Genomic DNA, 17,345 nt, shown 5'->3' with positions numbered 1-17,345 from the left:
GAGTCTTCTACAGCTTCAGAATAATCTGACCTCTTGTTTCCCCTCAACTCTTAACTGCAACCTCAACTCAGCTTCCTTTTATTGATTTAACTTATACCATTGTCTTTGGTGCTGCTAGATGGCATAAGGAATATCCCTGTTTTAGGGAGTTTAGACTGCCTATACTGCCTATAAGGCGCTCTGGTAGCGCAGTGGTTTTGAATTAGGCTGCTAACCTCAATTTCTGTAGTTTGAAACTACCAGCTATCCTGCAGGAGAAAGATGAGGCTCTCTGATCCCTTAAAGATTTATTGCCTCAGAATCCCTGTGCAAAGTCCCTATAAGTCAGAACCGACTCCACGGTACTTATCAACGACAACATCGCCTATATCTCTGTCTAAAATTATTTTCTCACATATTATGCTTGAGTACTCTTCACATTTTAAGCCCAAAGGTTCTGTCTCAGAGTATATAAAGAAGTCCTTCTTTTCAACTCTATAATTTACTTACACAATTGTAATTCACAAATGGCAATTACTATACATTATTGACTGATATATTTATAGTGTATTGAACCCCACATTCAATACACACAAAAGGGCAAGGTTTTTTAAAATAATACTTACTGTTGCTCTCAGTGCCTTCAAGAACACTTGTTGTTAAGTGCCATTAAATTGGTTCTGTCTAACAGTGGCTGTATGCACAACAGAAAGAAACACAAGTCAGTCCTGTACCATACTCACAATTGTTGTTATGCTTGAGCCCATAGATTTAGCCATTGTGCCAATCCATCTTGTGAGGGTCTTCTTCTGTGCACATCCTCTACTTTAGCTATGACAAGGGTATTTTAAATACCAGCAGAGTTACCCACAGTGGATAGGTTTCAGGCTGAACTTCCAGATGAAGACAAACCAGGAAGAAGGAGAGATGGACTACTTCTGAATATTTGTTGTTGTTGTTGTTAGGTGCCATCAAGTCTGCACCAACTCATAGTGAATCTATACAAAACAAAAAGAAACACTACCTGGTCCTGGGTCAACCTCACAATCATTGTTACGCCTTAGACCATCGCTGCTGCCACGGTGCCAGTCCATCTCATTGCAGGTTTTCCTCTTTTTCTCCAATCCTCCATTTTACCAAACATGATATATTTTTCCAGTGATTGTTGTTGTTAAGTGCCATCAAGTCGATTTTGACCCATAGCGACCCTGTACAGAGTTTCCGAGGCTATAAATCTTTATGGAAGCAGAACACCTCATCTTTCTTCCGCGGAGCAGATGGTAGTTTCGAACTGCTGACCTTGCAGTTCACAGCCTGATTCGTAACCACTATGCTACCAGAACTCCTTTTTCCAGCTATTGGTTCCTCCTAATAACATGTTTGAAGTATGAGAGACAAAGTTTGGCCATCCTAGCTTCCAAGGAGGACTTTGGCTATACTTATTGCAACACACATTTGTTTGTTCTTTTGGCATTCCATAGCTTGTCATGTTCCACATAATGGAAAATAAGGAAGACCAGTTAATACCACCATTTGTCAAATTTATGCACCAACCACTGAAACCAGTTAATGGAATTGAAGGATTCTCCCAACTTTTCAGTCTGAAATTGATAAAAATGTAATCAAAATGCATTAATAACTACTACCATTTGGAATACAAAGATTGGAAACAAAGAGGAAGTATCATTACTTAGAAAATACAGCCTCAATGATAGAAATGATGTTGGAGGTTGCATGATAGAATTTTGCAAGACCAGTAACTTGTTCATTACAAATACCATTATTTATTTATTTTACAATCTTCTCTGTGCACCATCATTCAAAAGTATTTATTACAATTCTCTCTGTTTTTCTTTTCTTTTTTTGGAGGGTGGAGAGTTGTACACAGAAACACTCAGGAATATACAATAATTTCAACATCCAAAGAGCACTTTCTGCAACCCTGCCACTTGATCGCAGCACTCAGTCCCTTTCTTTCCATGAGTCTAGAGTCCTCAGTGGCTTAATTTCTCCATGTCCTCACCTCTGTCTCCATCTCTGGTATCACTGTTTCTCTGAATAGGGTCCTGCCTTCCACTTTTCCTCTTTTCCATTGATGGCCCTAAGGTCCTCGGTTTCTGGATTGTAAGATTAACTACTCTGGCTTTTTATCACAAAATTTCTATGCTTACAGATGTGACTGTCTAAATTAGTCATGATAACAATTACTCACTATTTAATCATAAGAATCTTATCTCCATCTCCTTTTTCCAAACTCATCTAGACAACATGAAAGCTATTAAGTGGGGACTCTATCTTCCCACACACACTCTTAAAACTAAACTCCCTCTGAAACCTTGTAAGCCCGTCACTTTGTGCTTTTATCACCAGCTCATTGTAGGTAGCCAATGTCTATGTTGTCCGTCTCTTTCTGACCTGTATACAGAGGAGATAGGATTTATACTTGATGTGAAGACTCCTTCCCTCTCTGTTGGTAATTTGAGGTACTATATCCATCAGTCTTGGTGAGGCGCTGTGGGTTAATGTGCCAGACTGCAAAGCCATTTGAACGGCAAGGTTGGCGGTTCAAGCTCACCAGCGTCTCCTTGGAAACCCTGCACAGGGTCCCTATGAGTCGGAACTGACTTGACGGCACTTAACAACAACAACAACATATCCATCAGGACTAAGGAGCGCCTTACCCACGTCATGATATTTTCAATAACCTCATATGCATGTGAAAGCTAGACAGTGACTAAGAAAGACTGTTAAAGAATTGATGTTTTGAGTTATGGGGCTGGAGGAGAATATTTAAAGTAATCAGCTACCAAAAGAACCAATGGATTTGTGTTGGAAGAAGTACAGCCCAAGTGCTCCTTGGAGGCCAGGATGGCCAAACTTCATCTCTCTTACTTCAGCAATATTATCAGGAGAGACCAGTCGCTGGAGAATGATGTCATGTTTGGTAAGGTGGAAGGTCAGAGAAAAAGAGGAAGATCTTCGGTGAGGTGGAGTGGCAAAACGGCAGCATCAATTGGCTCAAGCGTGACAAAAATTGTGAGGTTGGCCTAGGATCGAGCAGTATGTTTCGTTCTGTTGTGCATAAGGTGGCTATGAGTCGGTACCGACTCAATAGCACCTAAAAACAACACAAACAAGTCAAGTTCATAAAAATGTAGCAATTAATCAATTAATCATTCTTTTCTTTTTTAATCTTCTTCTAGTCAAGTTCTGATCATGAAGCCATTGAGGCTACGTCAAATGGGGACTATCTGCAAGTATGGGTGTTCTTGTGCGTCTCCCCTCATTTCATATCAGCTGGATGCTTCACTCTCAGCTCTAGCCCTCTGTGACTATGTCCTTGTCCATGGGCTCTGGCGTCCCCATGTCTCACCACACTTTAGTCTAACCAACCCTTTTGATCTTTCTCTGCTCTTCAGGTTAACAGGAGTCTATGGAACATGCTTTAACTCTGGCCATTTCTTCATTGCTGTCTTTACATCTCTTCCACTCAGCAGTAGAACAATGTGGTTGTCAGCAAGCTTACATTCCTGTTCATGTATTCCCTTTGAGTGGTGTCCATCTAGGAGGGCTGTTTGTCCTGAAGGGACTTGATTGCTTGCTTGACTTGATGGCTCCCTGGGGAACTACTTGCTTGTTTTTGTAGTATCCAGTCATACTGCCATTTTTGTTTTGGATTTTTCCTGCTGATCATTCTTTGAATAAGTATCTTCTGTTGCTCTAGCTATTCCAGACTGGTTTGCTTGTCCTTTCTAGTGGGAATGTCCCACTCAGAAGGTTATAGATGGGGCTCAGGATTCTACCAAAAATCTACACTACAAAGGGTCCACATCAAGCCTATTTCACTGGGCAATTTCAAGAACCCCTTTTAGGTATTCCAGTAAGTTATAGGCTGAAGACAGGTTGATTAGTTTCAGTAATCATGTTTCCCAATATTACTTTTTATCCCACTCAAGTGTCTATTTTACAATAGCAGGCAAGGGAAAGCAATATTCATAAGACAGTTAAGCATCTTAACATTATTTCCCCTCTTCAGACTGTTCCTCAATCCTTGTATTACAAAGCCCTGTTGTTCCAAGTTTGAGCATACATCATTATTTACCTCTGTCCCATTTAGCCCATGAAAACCTGCCTCAATGTGCCCCTATCTACCTTGTTCTTCCACCCCCTCCAGGGTTGTCTTTTTTACCATTATTTATTCAATCTGTATGCTGAACAAATAATCAAAGAAGTTGGAGGATATGAAGAAAAATGTGGTAAATCAGGATTGGAGGAAGGATCATTAACAATCATGTGCTATGCAGATGATACAACCTTGCTTGCAGAAAATAAAGAGAACTTAAAATACAATTAAAAAGCAAAAGACAAAAACTACAACAACAACAAAAAAAACAACTTACTGATTAAGATCAAAGACCACAGCCTTCAGTATGGGTTGTTGGTTAATAGAAAGAGCACAGAAATTCTCACCACTGGACCAAGATACAACATCTACATAAATGGAAAAAGGATTAAAGTTGTCAAAGACTTCATTTTGCTTTGATCAACCATCAACAACACATACGGAAACAGCAGTCAAGAAATCAAGTGATGTGTTTTATTAGGTAAATCTACTGCACAAGACCTCTTTATAATATTCAAGAGCAAAGACGTCAGTTTGAGGACTAATGTGCATCTGACCTAAGCCATGATATTTTCAATAACCTCGTATGCATGTGATATTTGGACAGTGAATCAGGAAGATTATAGAATAATTGATGCATTTGAGTTTTGATGTTGAAGGGGAATATTGAAAGTACCATGAATTCTCAAAAGAACAAACTGTGCTAGAAGATGTATACCCAGAGTATCCTTGGAGGCCTGGATGGCCAGACTTCTTCTCTCATACTTTGGACATATTATCAGGAGGGACCAGTCCCTTGAGAAGGACATAATGTCTGGTAAAGTGGAGGATTAGAGAAAAAAGGAAGACCCCCATGAAATGGATTGGCAGAGAGACAGCATCATTTTTCTCAGGCACAGCAACTATTGAGAAGTTGGTGCAGGACCAGACAGTGTTTCGTTCTGTTGTGCACAGGCCCACTATGTGTTGATACCAACTCCATGGCAACTAACAACAACAGCATGTGACTAATCATCAAGACCATTTCTTCGTATGTTTCTTGGCTACAAATGTCTAGCTTGGATTCATGTGTGTACATGTCCTGCGCACATTTTTTTAATTGGGTTGTTTGTCTTTTTTTTTTTTTTTTTTTTTGTAGCAGTGTTGTAGTTTTCTATAAATTTTAGATTAGTCCCTTATCTGATATGCTATTGCAAAAAAATAATTTCCAAGTCTGTGTCTCCCTTATTACTCTTTTGGAGAAATGTTTTTATGCACGTAAGTGTCAAATTTTAAGACGGTCCCACAAATCTACTAGTTTTCTACTGTTTGTATGTTTATTGTAATGTTTGATAGTGTATTTATACCATAAATTAGAGCTCCTAAGTTTGTCCCTGTTTTGTCATTGGTGATCTTTATAATTCGAGGTTTTACATTTTGTCTTTAATCCATGCTGTTTGTTTCTTTATATGGTGTGCTATATGGCTCTTATTTCATTCTTCTGCAAATGCATTTCCAATTTTGCCAGTAATCTTTGTTGAAGAAACTATCTCTTGTCCATTTAACAAAGATCATCTGACTGTTGTGGATGGATTTACTTTTGGGTTCTCAATTCTGTTTCCTTGATATACATATCTTCCATTGTACCTGTACCAGGCTGTTTTTATTACTGTGGCTATGTAGTGATTTTTGAGGCCAGGGAGTGAGAGGCTCCAATTTTGTTCATCTTAAGCAGTATTTTGCTTATCTGTGGCCTTTCTTAATGATAATTTCTTCCATCTCTCTAAAGATTATGTTGAAATCTGGACTGGGATTGAGTTATATCTATAGATTGCTTTGGGTACTATTTGCATTTTCACAATGTTAAGTCTTCATATCCATGAGCATGTTATAGTCTTCCATTTTTGCATGTCTCTTTTGGTTTCTCGTAATAGTATTTTGTAGTTTTTGTTGCATAGGTCTTTTGTTTCTCTGGTTAGATTTATTCCTAGTTATTTTATCTTCTGTGTGGAAACTGTAAATGGTATTTTTTCCTAATTTCCTCTTCAGTGCTGTCTATAGAGTTCTGGTGTGATGCTGTGGGTTAATGCACTGGTCTACAAAGTCAGTTTGACTTGCAAGGTCTATGGTTCAAGGTCACCAGGCACTCCTTGAAACCCTATGCATGGGTGCTATGGTTTGGAACCAGCTCGACAGCACTTACACACAAACAACATATTAGTATAGAAGAATCCAACTCATTTTTGTATATTGATCTTGTAGCTTGCCTTTTTGCTGAATCTTTTGTTGATGTTATTAGGTGCCAGTGAGTTACTACTGACTCATAGTGACCTCATGCACAGCAAAATGAAATAATGCCAGACCTGTGCTAACCTCGCAGTCATTGCTATGCTTGAGCACATTACTGATACCACTGTGCCAATACATTCTATGGGGGTTTTCCTCTTTTCACTAGACATCCACTTTTCCAAGCATGATGTCATTCTCCATCAACTTGTCCTTCCAGATAATATGTTTTACTGATCTTAATCAGTAAATATTTTAAATCTTCTTTTCTTACAACAAGCAAGGTTGTATCATCCACATAACAAAGGTTTTTAATGAGTCTTCCTGCATTCTTGATGCGAAATATTTCTTCACACAATCTAGCTTCTTGAATTTGTTCAGCATACATATTGAATAAGCATGGTGAAAGAATCCAGCCCTGGTGTACCCCTTTCTTATTTTAAACTATTCGGTGTTCCCGTGTTCTGTTTGAATAACAGCCTCTTGGAACAGGTTTTTCCTGAGAACAATTAAGTTTTCGGGAATAATCATACTTTGCAATGCTGTCCATAGCTTGTTATGATTCACACAAGCAAAATCTTTTTTGTAGTCAATAAAGCATGGGTAAGTATCTTTATAGTATTCTCTGCCTTCAGCCAAAATCTATATGACATAAGCAATGATATCCCTTGTTCTGGCTTGAACCTCTGAAAGTACTCTGCCAATGTATGGTTGCAACCATTTTTGCATTATCTTTTATGAAACATTACTTAAATGGGAAACCAATTATATTGTTGAAAGATTTCCACATCCCATTGGGTTACGTCTCTTTGGAATGGGCACAAATACAGAAATCTTCCAGTCAATTGACCCTACACTTTACCAAGCAATAATCCACCATAAAAATAAAAATAAAAGAATAAGGGATGCATGATCATATTGATTGATGCAGAAAAGGCAATTGACAAAATCCAATACCCATTCTTGATATAAACACTCAATGAATAGAAGAGAATAGAAGGGAAATTCCTCAACATAATTAAGAGCATATATATAAATACAAAAGTCAATATTACTCTCAATAGAGAAAAATTGAAGCATTCCCTTTGAAAACATAAACCAGACAAGGATTCCCTTTATCATCACTCCAATTCAATAATACTTTGGCCGTCTTAGCCAGAGTTATAAGGCAAGAAAGGGAAAATAAAGGTATCTGAAGTGGCAAAAAATAAATAAAACTCTATTTTCAGATGATGTGATCCTATGTATAGAAATTCCAAAGACTCAGCATGAAAATTATTTGAGTTTATTTAAAGATTCAGCAAAAATTCACTCTTTTGAACCAGTAAATAGTATCAAGATAAATGGAGAAAATATTAAAATTGTCAAAGACTTCATTTTGCATGTATCAACCATCAACACTCATGGAAGCAGCAGTAAAGAGATCCAAACTATGTACTGAGTTAGGTAAATCCACTGCTCAGGACCTCTATAGAGTGTTCAAGAGCAAAGATGTCAGTTTCAGGACTAAAGTGCACATGGCACAAGCCATAGTATTTCACTAGCCTCATATGCATGTAAATGTTGGACAATGAATAAAGAAGACCATAGAAGAATTGATGCATTTGAGTTATGATGTTGGATGAGAACATTAAAAGTATCATGGAGTGCCAAAAGAACAAACAAAATTTGTGTTGGATGAAGTATAGCCAGAACGTTCCTTAGAAGACAGGATGGCCAACTTCAGCTCTCATTCTTCAGACATATTATCTGAAAGGACAAGTTCATGGAGAATGACATCATGCTTAGTAAAGTGGATGGCTAGTAAAAAAGAGGAAAACTCCCAATAGAATGTATTGGCACAGTGGTATCAGTAATGTGCTCAACCGTAGCAATGATTATGTGGTTAACACAGGTCTGGCATTGTTTCATTTTGCTGTGCATAAGGTCGCTATGAGTCAGTACTAACTCACTGGCACCTAACAATATCAACAAAAGATTCAGCAAAATGGCAAGCTACAAGATCAATATATAAAAATGAGTTGGATTCTTCTATACTAATATGTTTATGTGTAAGTGCTGTCGAGCTGGTTCTGACCTATAGCACCTGTGCATAGGGTTTCAAGGAGTGCCTGGTGACTTCCTGAAAAAATGCTGAAGTCTGAGAGACTAAGTTTGGCCATCCTGGCCTCCAAGGAGCACTCTAGCTGTACTTATTCCAACACATATCCATTGGTTCTTTTGGTAGCCCAATGCACTTTCAATATTCTCTTCCAACACCATAACTCAAAACATCAATTCTTCTACAGTCTTTCTTATTCACTGTCCATCTTTCACATGCATATGAGGTTATTGAAAATATCATGACCTGGGACAGGTGCACCTTAGTTCTTATGGATATAGTAGCTCAAAATACCAACAGAGAGGGAGGGAGTCTTCACATCAAGTATAAATCCTATCCCCTCTGTATACAGGGTAGAAAGAGATGGACAACTTAGACAATGTCTACCTTAAATGAGCGAGTGATAAAGGCACAAATTGACTGGCTTACAAGGTTCCAAGAGGGAGTTTAGTTTTAAGAGTGTGTGTGGGAAGATAGAGTCCCCACTGAAAAGTTTTCATGTTGTCTAGATGGGTCTGGTGAAAGGAGATGGATATAAAATTCTTATGATTGAATAGTCAGTAATTGTTTTCATGACTAGTTGCAACTGTCACATCTGTAAGGATAGAAATTTTGTAACAAAAATCAGGGAGTAGTTAATGTTACAATCCAGAAACCAAAGACTTTAGGACCATCAAAGGAAAAGAAAACAAGTGGAATGCAGGACCCTATCAAGAGAGACAACAATATCAGAGATGGAGACAGAGATGAGGATATGGAGAAATGGAGCAGCTGAGAACTCTAGACCAATGGGAAGAAATGGACTGAATGCTGCGACCAAGTGGCAGGGTTGCAGAATATGCCCTTGGTTGTTGAAATTATTTTATATTCCTGAGTGTTTCTGTGTGCATCTCTCCACCCTGCCCCACCCTCCAAAAATAGAAAAGAAAAACAGAGACAATTGAAGTAAATATTTTTGAATGATGGTTCACTGAGAAGACTGTAAAAAAAATAATAACTAAAAGTATTTGCAATGAACAAGTTATTGGTTTTGTAAATTTCTATCATACTATCTCCAGCATCATTTCTATCACCAAGGACATATTTTCCAACTAATGATCCTTCTTCTTTGTTTCCAATCTTCCGAAATGCTAGTAGTTATCAATGCATTTTGATTACATTTTTTATCAATTTCAGATTGAAAAGTTGTGCGAATTCTTCAATTTCATTAACTGGTTTCAATTGGTGTATAAATTTCACTAATGGTGGTATTAACTGGTCTTCCTTGTTTTCCATTGTGTGGATCATGACAAGCTATGGAATGCCAAAAGAACAAACAAATCTGTGTTGCAATAAGTATAGTCAAAGTCTTCCTTGGAAACTAGGATGGCCAAATTTTGTCTCTCATACTTCAAATATATAATTAGGAGGAACCAGTCACTGGAAAATGATATCATGTTTGGTAAAGTGGAGGGCTGGAGAAAAAAGAGGAAGTCACCCAATGAGATGGACTGGCACAGTGGCAACAGCAATGGGCTCAGGCGTAACAATGATTGTGAGATTGGCCCAGGACCGGGCCATGTTTCTTTTGTTGTGCATAGATTCACTATGAGTTGGTGCAGACTTGATGGCACCTAACAACAACAACAAATATTCAAAAGCAGTCCATCTCTCCTTCTTCCTGGTCTGTCTTCATCTGGAAGCTCAGCTGAACCCTGTCCACTGTGGGTAAACCTGCTGGTATTTAAAATACCCTTGTCATAGCTAAAGTAGAGGGTATGCAAAGAAGAAGACCCTCACAAGGTGGATTGGAACCATGGATAAATCTATGGGTTTAAGCATAACAACAATTGTGAGTATGGTACAGGACTGACTTGTGTTTCTTTCTGTTGTGCATACAGTCACTATGAGACAGATCCAATTCAATGGCACTTAACAACAAGTGTTCTTGAAGGCACTGAGAGCAGCAGTAGATATTATATTAAAAACCTTGCCCTTTTGTGTGTATTGAAGGTGGGGGTCAACACACTATAAATAAATCAGTAAATGATAATAATTGCCATTTGTGAATTAAAATTGCATTAGTAAATTATAGAGTATAAAAGAAATACTTCTTTGTGTACTCTGATAAGGAACCTTTGGGCAAAAAGTGTGAAGAGTAGTCAAGCTTAATACTGTGAGAAAATAATTTTAGACAGAGTAATAGGCAGTATGTTGTTTTGGTTAAGTACTGTGGAGTCAGTTCTGAATCATAGTGACCATGTACAGGGTTTCCGAGGCAATAAATCTTTATGGGAGCAGAAAGCCTCATCTTTCTCCCATGGAAGGGCTGGTAGTTTTAAACTACTGACTTTGAGGTTAGCAGCCCGATTTGTAACCACTATGCTACCAGAGCCCTTTATAGGCACTATAGGCAGTATAAACTCCCCAAAACAGGCATATTCCTTATGCCATCTAGAAGCACCAAAGACAATGGTATAAGTTAAATGAAAAACAGGAAGCTGTGTTGAGGATGCAGTTAAGAGTTGAGGGGAAACAAGAGGTCAGATTATTCTGAAGCTGTAGAAGACTCCATCACAACAGATCCTGCAGGGGCAGTGAAAATGGTTGAGTATCCAATGACTAACTGAAAAGTTGTCAGTCAGAACCAACTCAGAGTCTCACCAATGTTCCTAGGCCTGGGGATCTGCTTCCCATGATCACAACTTTGAAAACCCTAAGGACAGTTTACTCTGCACATATGGGTTTAGTGTGATTCAGAATAGACTTGAAGGCAACTAACAACAGCATCAACTGTATTATATAGGATGTCGCATTGTGTTATGTTTGTTACATTGTTATTTGTATATACCAATATAATGGTAATAAATGATACATAATTCATCCTTCCTTAGAGATAGTCTCTCTCATCAACTTTCATTTGGTTTAATAGTTGCATTATTTTATTGTAGAATACACCTTGTAATATTTATTTAACCAGCCCACTATTCTCAAATAACTTCTCCTAACATCTCCACATTTAGCCATGATGCTGTATTATACATTCCTCTATTGAAAATTGAGCACATCCAACAACAAAGGACACACTAAAGGTGAGTCGATACATTTCCCTATCTTCTGAGACATAACATAGTCCACAAAGACAAGGAAGGCTCTAAATGCAAATGTGGTAAGTAATATCTGGGATGGGATCTTTAAAGTTCATGAAAGGCTGTCCAAGGTGCAGCATTGGACAAAATTGAGAAGGGATGGGAAAGTGGGTGGAATGTAAATAGGAACTGAAGGGAGGAAGCTGGTAGCTGATAATCCATGGAAATGACTGCAATCATTGAGATGGAACAAAGTACATGATTTATAGAATAGAAAACTGATTACTTTATAAATAAACTATACTTAATTCATAATAAACGAGAAATATACAAGAAACAATAGCTTTAAAAATAATGGAGACTGAATTCTGAAAAAATTCAGAGTGTTGAGCAGATTTAACTATTTATTATTTAGGTCTTCATGATTTTGAGCTCCACTGCTCATGAATAGCTCTCTACCCTCTAGTAAAATCATTTTATTGTGCAGGAAACATTTCTCAGGTTAAAAGTTTTCTTAGGCCCTGCTTTATGTCCTTATTTCTAAGACTATAGATAAAAGGGTTCAGCATGGGAGTGACCACAGTGTACATCACTGAGGCTATTGCAGATGCCCTGGAGTTTGGGGTAGCAGCAGAACTAAGATAAACTCCAAGAGATGTACCATAGAATAAGGAAATAACTGAGAGGTGAGACCCACAAGTGGAAAAGGCTTTAGACTTGCCCTCAGCTGATGAAATTCTCAAAATGGAGGACACAATCTTACAGTAAGAGAAAAGGATTCCAGTGAGTGGAATAACACCCAGAAGTCCAGCTACAAAATACAATATTAAGTCATTGAGGAAAATATCAGAACAAGCAAGTTGGAGTATCTGATTAAGTTCACAGAAAAAGTGGGAGATTTCCAATTCTGTACAAAAAGACAGTCGCAAAACCATTAAGCTATGTAATAGAGACTCCAGCCCACTCAATAACAAGGAAGCCAAAAGCAGGAGACCACAGAACTTGGGGTTCATGATGACTGTGTAGTGTAGTGGGTGACATATAGCCACATATCGGTCATAAGCCATCACTGTCAAGAGGGAATGGTCTAATGCTGCAAAAAGCATGAAAAAATACAATTGAGTGATGCAATCTTCATAGGTAATAATTTTTTTCTGTGTCTGAATGTTCAGCAACATCTTTGGGACAGTGGTGGAGGTGAAGCAAATGTCTGTAAAAGAGAGACTGAAGATGAAGAAGTACATGGGTGTGTGGAGGTGAGAGGCCGTGATGATAGTCAGGATGATCAGCAGATTCCCACTGAAGGTGACCAGGTACATGGACAGGAAGAGTCCAAAGAGGAGGGGCTGCAGATTTGCCTCTTCTGAGAACCCCAAAAGAATAAATTCTGAAACACGTGTTTGGTTTCTGAGCTTCATGTAGCTGATGAACCTGCTGGAAAAGAGAAGAGACCAATTCAAACTTAACCACAAACAATTAACAATTTCACAGCTATGCGGTTGTTTTTTATCTTAAACATTCTCACCGATTTCCTATATAATATCTAGGAGTCCTGCTGCGGTTTTGTAGGGTTGCCTCAAAACTGCTAACCAAAAAGTTGGTGGTTCAAACTCACCAGATGCTCCTTAGAAGTCCTACACAGAGTCGCTGTGAGTCAGAACAGACTAGTGGCATTGATCAAGAACAACATATAATATCTATAGATCTAGTTTTCTATTACCTGGAATATCATGGGATCCTAAATATTCAGTCTTCTACTTGATGCTGAAACTGACGGTCCTTTGGTAAGAAATCCCAACATTTTGCTAAGGAAACATTGTTGCTGTTAAGGAGCTTCTGGTGGGTTCCTTCAGACTTTATTCAACAAAATATTTTAACCAGTTATTTTATGCCAATAGTTCTTGTTCCCACTTATCTGTCATTTTGTCATACTGTGGTGTCTTTCATTTTGCTATGATGCTGGAAGCTATGGCACATGTGTTTCAAATACCAGCAGGATCACCCATGATAGAGAAGTTTCAGTGGAGCTTCCAGACTGAGAAGAGACTAGGAAGAAGGAAGAAGTGGTCCTCCTCTGAAATCCTTCTGAATGGCTGCAGAACATTGTCTGATACAGTGCCAGAAGATGAGTTCCTTGGGTTGGAACAAAATCACAGTACAACTGGGGAAATCTACTGATGAAGATTAAAGAATAGAGCCTTAAATTTTGATACAAGTCAACATTAAAAAAAAAAAAAAAAAGTTACTGGACAGATAAACAGCATCAGAAGTTTCCAGGACTTCATTCATTGTCTACAATCTATGCTCATGGAGGGAGTAGTCAGGAGAGATTTCCAGCAAGATGACAAAGTAGTATTAACATACAGAGATCATGTATGATAAAAATCCCAAACCACCAAAACCTCTGCTAAATCATAGCAACCCTATGTAGGGTATACAAGAATGGAAATCTTTCCAGGAGCAAACAGCCTCATATTTGTCCTATGGAGCAATTGGTCAGTTTGAATTGACAGCTTTGCAGTTAGCAGTGCAGAGCTTGTTCTACAGTGTCACCAGGCATCGCATCCTTACAAAAATGATAGAAAAGACCAAATTAAGCAGATTGTTGTTGTTGTTGTTAACTACCGTTATAACCACCCTGTAAGGGGTTTCCAGATAGCCCCTGATAGTCTTGAAATGCCAATCTTTAGTTAGCAATCCAGTGCTTATCCTGCAGACCAACACCAGGACTGCAGATAGTAACTCTGGAATCCTTTGTTTCAGAGGAAAAACTAGAGAAGTAAATTGAATGGTGACTAGAGAAGAAGGTGAATAAAATTAGAGAGAGAGAAGGCAGGTGGGTCAGCATAGCAATCCAGAACTTTTGCAAAGAGCATTCTATGGAGACATTGGCCTGACAAGACAATCATACACTGGTGGCTGGCAACAAAAATGGTGCAATTCTGCCTTGTCCCCTTCACCCTCATGGAGATCAGAGCATGGCCAGCCCCCACACTCACCCACCCCTGAACAGCTCCTGGTATCCCAGTGGTAGAAGCCATGTCCTTGTGAATCAAATACCAGATGGACCAACCCCTGCCTGAAGACTTTTGAACTCTGCTTCATCAGACCATCAGAATCTTCAGTGAAGAGTCCCTTGACACACCTGTACTAGAAGCAATTCCATCCATAGCCATTCCATCCCCTATTTGACCCTGGTCACAAAAGCCTTTTTTTCTGGGAACAAGTAACTTTACTTCAGCCACCATCTGAGCCAGCATGAACTACTTCTGGATAAGGCACCCTGAACATAGACAATGCCTAGTCTGACATGAACTCCATCTAGGGATCCATGCTCTCACCTCTCCCTACTACCCTGTGAGCACTTTGGCTAACAAAGGGTGTCAAACCTAAACTGGATACCCTGAATCCCACACTCTTCTCTTCTTTGTGTCTGTCCCAATCCCAATGTTTTTCTTTCTTTCTTTCTTTCTTTCTTTCTTTCTTTCTTTCTTTCTTTCTTTCTTTCTTTCTTTCTTTCTTTCTTTCTTTCTTTCTTTCTTTCTTTCTTTCTTTCTTTCTTTCTTTTTCTCTTTCTTTCTTTTTTTCTCTCCCATGTTTATCCATTCATTCCCTTTTCTCCCCTTCTGTTTTTCCTTTCTTTTCTCCCCCTCCACTTCTTGTTTTCTGTTTACTACTATTCTCTTATTTCTTTATCATTCCTTCTTTCCCCTCCCTAGCTTTGTATTTTTTTTTTCTTTATGTATTCTATCTGATTATCCTTTTCTTTGTTTCTACTCCCTTTATTCCTCTATTTTTTTTTCTTTTTGCTGTTGCTTGTTCCTTCCCCCCCCCCTGTTCTTTTCCTACCACCCCCATGGGAAACAGACAGATCAGCAACACCAATAGTACTTGGAGCCCCCGCCACTTGCACTACCAGGTCTTGTACTACCTGATCAATGATGGAAATCAGCCAATACCATCAAAACCCTGAAAGGCACTACACAGTAATTAACTGCACACACACTTCCATTTTCTATAAAACCCACCAGGAATCAGGTGGTGAGGGTCTAAGAATGCACCAATTAAAAATCATCAATTAAATACAAATAACAATTGCACCACAATGTCTGAGAGACAATAGACAATTTCAATTCACATTTAAAAAAAAAATAATAAAGACAGAATGGCCCAAATGAGTGACCAAATTGCAGAACCAGAAATCATTTCTGAGGAATAAGTGACATTGGAGCTATTTGTAACAAACAAAATACAAAGTAAAAAGAGGTAATATTGTTGTTACAGAACTTCCAAATGACTAGTGAGTAAAATAGATTTCAAGATTCAACAGACTGTTGTTGTTTTTCCTATTCCTTTTTTTTTTTTTTTTTTTTAATGTACACAACAAACACAGAAACCACAGATTCATTTAAACAACTAAAGGGCACACATTGCAAACTAGCCTCCTGCCCACTGACATACATCCTTTCCTGTTTCATGGATCTAGAGTCCTCAGATGCTCTCCCTATGCCATAGTCTCTGCTTATTTTCTGGTGTCACCTCTGATGTAGCTGCTTCTCTGGTTAGGATTTAACCATCAGCTCAGGCTCTTCTTTCTTAATGGTCCTAGGGTCCTCTGTTCCTGGAATGAAAGATTAGCTACTTCCCCCTTTTTGTTACACGTCTTCTACCTTTATAGTTGTGACAATCACAATTAGTCATGATATCAATTACTCACTACTGAATCAAAAGTATCCTAGTCCCACCCTCCTCCATTCCCATTCACCAGATCCATCTAGACAAGCAGAAAACTATTCAGTGGAGATTCTACCCTGCTCCCATTAGCTCTGAAATGAAGCACATGCTTGATAACTTGTAAACCACTCACATGCCTGTATATTATTGTTGTTAAGTGCCATCATGTCGGTTCCAACCCACAGTGACCCTGCATGGGGTTTTCAAGGAAAAACTGGTGAGCTTGAACCACCGACATTGTGGTTCAAATGAGTTTGCAGTCCAGCGCAGTAGCCTACAGCGCCACTCCGTGCCTTTATAGTTACCCAGTTTTGATAATAGCGTATTGGTGACGAGTCAGGCTGTGAACCTTAAGGTCGGTAATTCAAAACTACCAGCCTTTCGGTAGAGAACGATGAGGCTTTCTGCTCCAGTAAAGATTTACATCCTTGGAAACCCTATGCAGGGTCATTGTGAGTTGAAACAGTCTCCATGGCACACAACCACCACCACCAATGTTTAGGTTGCCAGTCCCTATCAACCCGGTATACTGAAAGGATAGGCTTGATCCTTGATATGAAGATTATTTCTCTCTCAGTTGGAATTTTGAGCAATTGTGTAGCAGTTTTTTTTCTTTTTTTTTTTTTTTATTGTGAATCATGTGATCGTTTACATAGGAGAGCATTAACTTTACATTCATCTTACCGTATATCATTGCATTGCCAAGGTTACAATCCCCTCCACACATCATCAAACAAACAAAGGGGATACCCTGCCAGTCTGCCCCTTGTTGGCCAACACATAGCCCTCTCCCTCTGTGGGTATACAGTTCCCAGCCACTCCATCTCTCCACATCATCGTCTCTGCCTCCATGTATGGCGTCACTGCTTCTCTGGGTAGGGTCCCACACTACACTCTTCACCCTTGATGGTCTCAGGGACCTCTGCTCCTGGACTGCAAAGTCACCCATTCCCCTCCTTTTACTACAAAACATTTTTACATTTCCAGCCCTCACAGTCAGTCCTGATAGCAAGTATTCAATATTGTGCCACCTAAGTGCTATCCCCATCTCCTTTCATCAGCCAGCCCAGACAGA

At 38.9% G+C, this 17,345-nt stretch overlaps 2 protein-coding genes across 2 annotated transcripts in view; one reads left to right on the top strand and one right to left on the bottom strand.

Moving 5' to 3' along the window:
- Window positions 1–3,193, top strand: part of LOC102839833 (olfactory receptor 7A10-like) — a 5,173-nt gene extending 1,980 nt beyond the window's left edge. Inside the window, exon 2 of the mRNA XM_006877839.1 lies at window positions 3,183–3,193. Coding sequence (XP_006877901.1) covers window positions 3,183–3,193 — 11 coding nt within the window. The remainder of the gene's footprint in view (window positions 1–3,182) is intronic.
- An 8,840-nt stretch (window positions 3,194–12,033) lies between these two features.
- LOC102839089 (olfactory receptor-like protein OLF4-like) lies at window positions 12,034–12,954 on the bottom strand. The gene has a single exon (XM_006877837.1). The coding sequence runs from the start codon at window positions 12,952–12,954 to the stop codon at window positions 12,034–12,036; it is 921 nt and encodes a 306-aa protein (XP_006877899.1).
- Between the last annotated feature and the right edge of the window lie 4,391 nt (window positions 12,955–17,345).

Source organism: Chrysochloris asiatica, unplaced genomic scaffold (assembly GCF_000296735.1).
Source record: "Chrysochloris asiatica unplaced genomic scaffold, ChrAsi1.0 scaffold00632, whole genome shotgun sequence".
Taxonomy (NCBI): domain Eukaryota; kingdom Metazoa; phylum Chordata; class Mammalia; order Afrosoricida; family Chrysochloridae; genus Chrysochloris; species Chrysochloris asiatica.
This window is presented reverse-complemented; position numbering and strand designations above follow the sequence as displayed.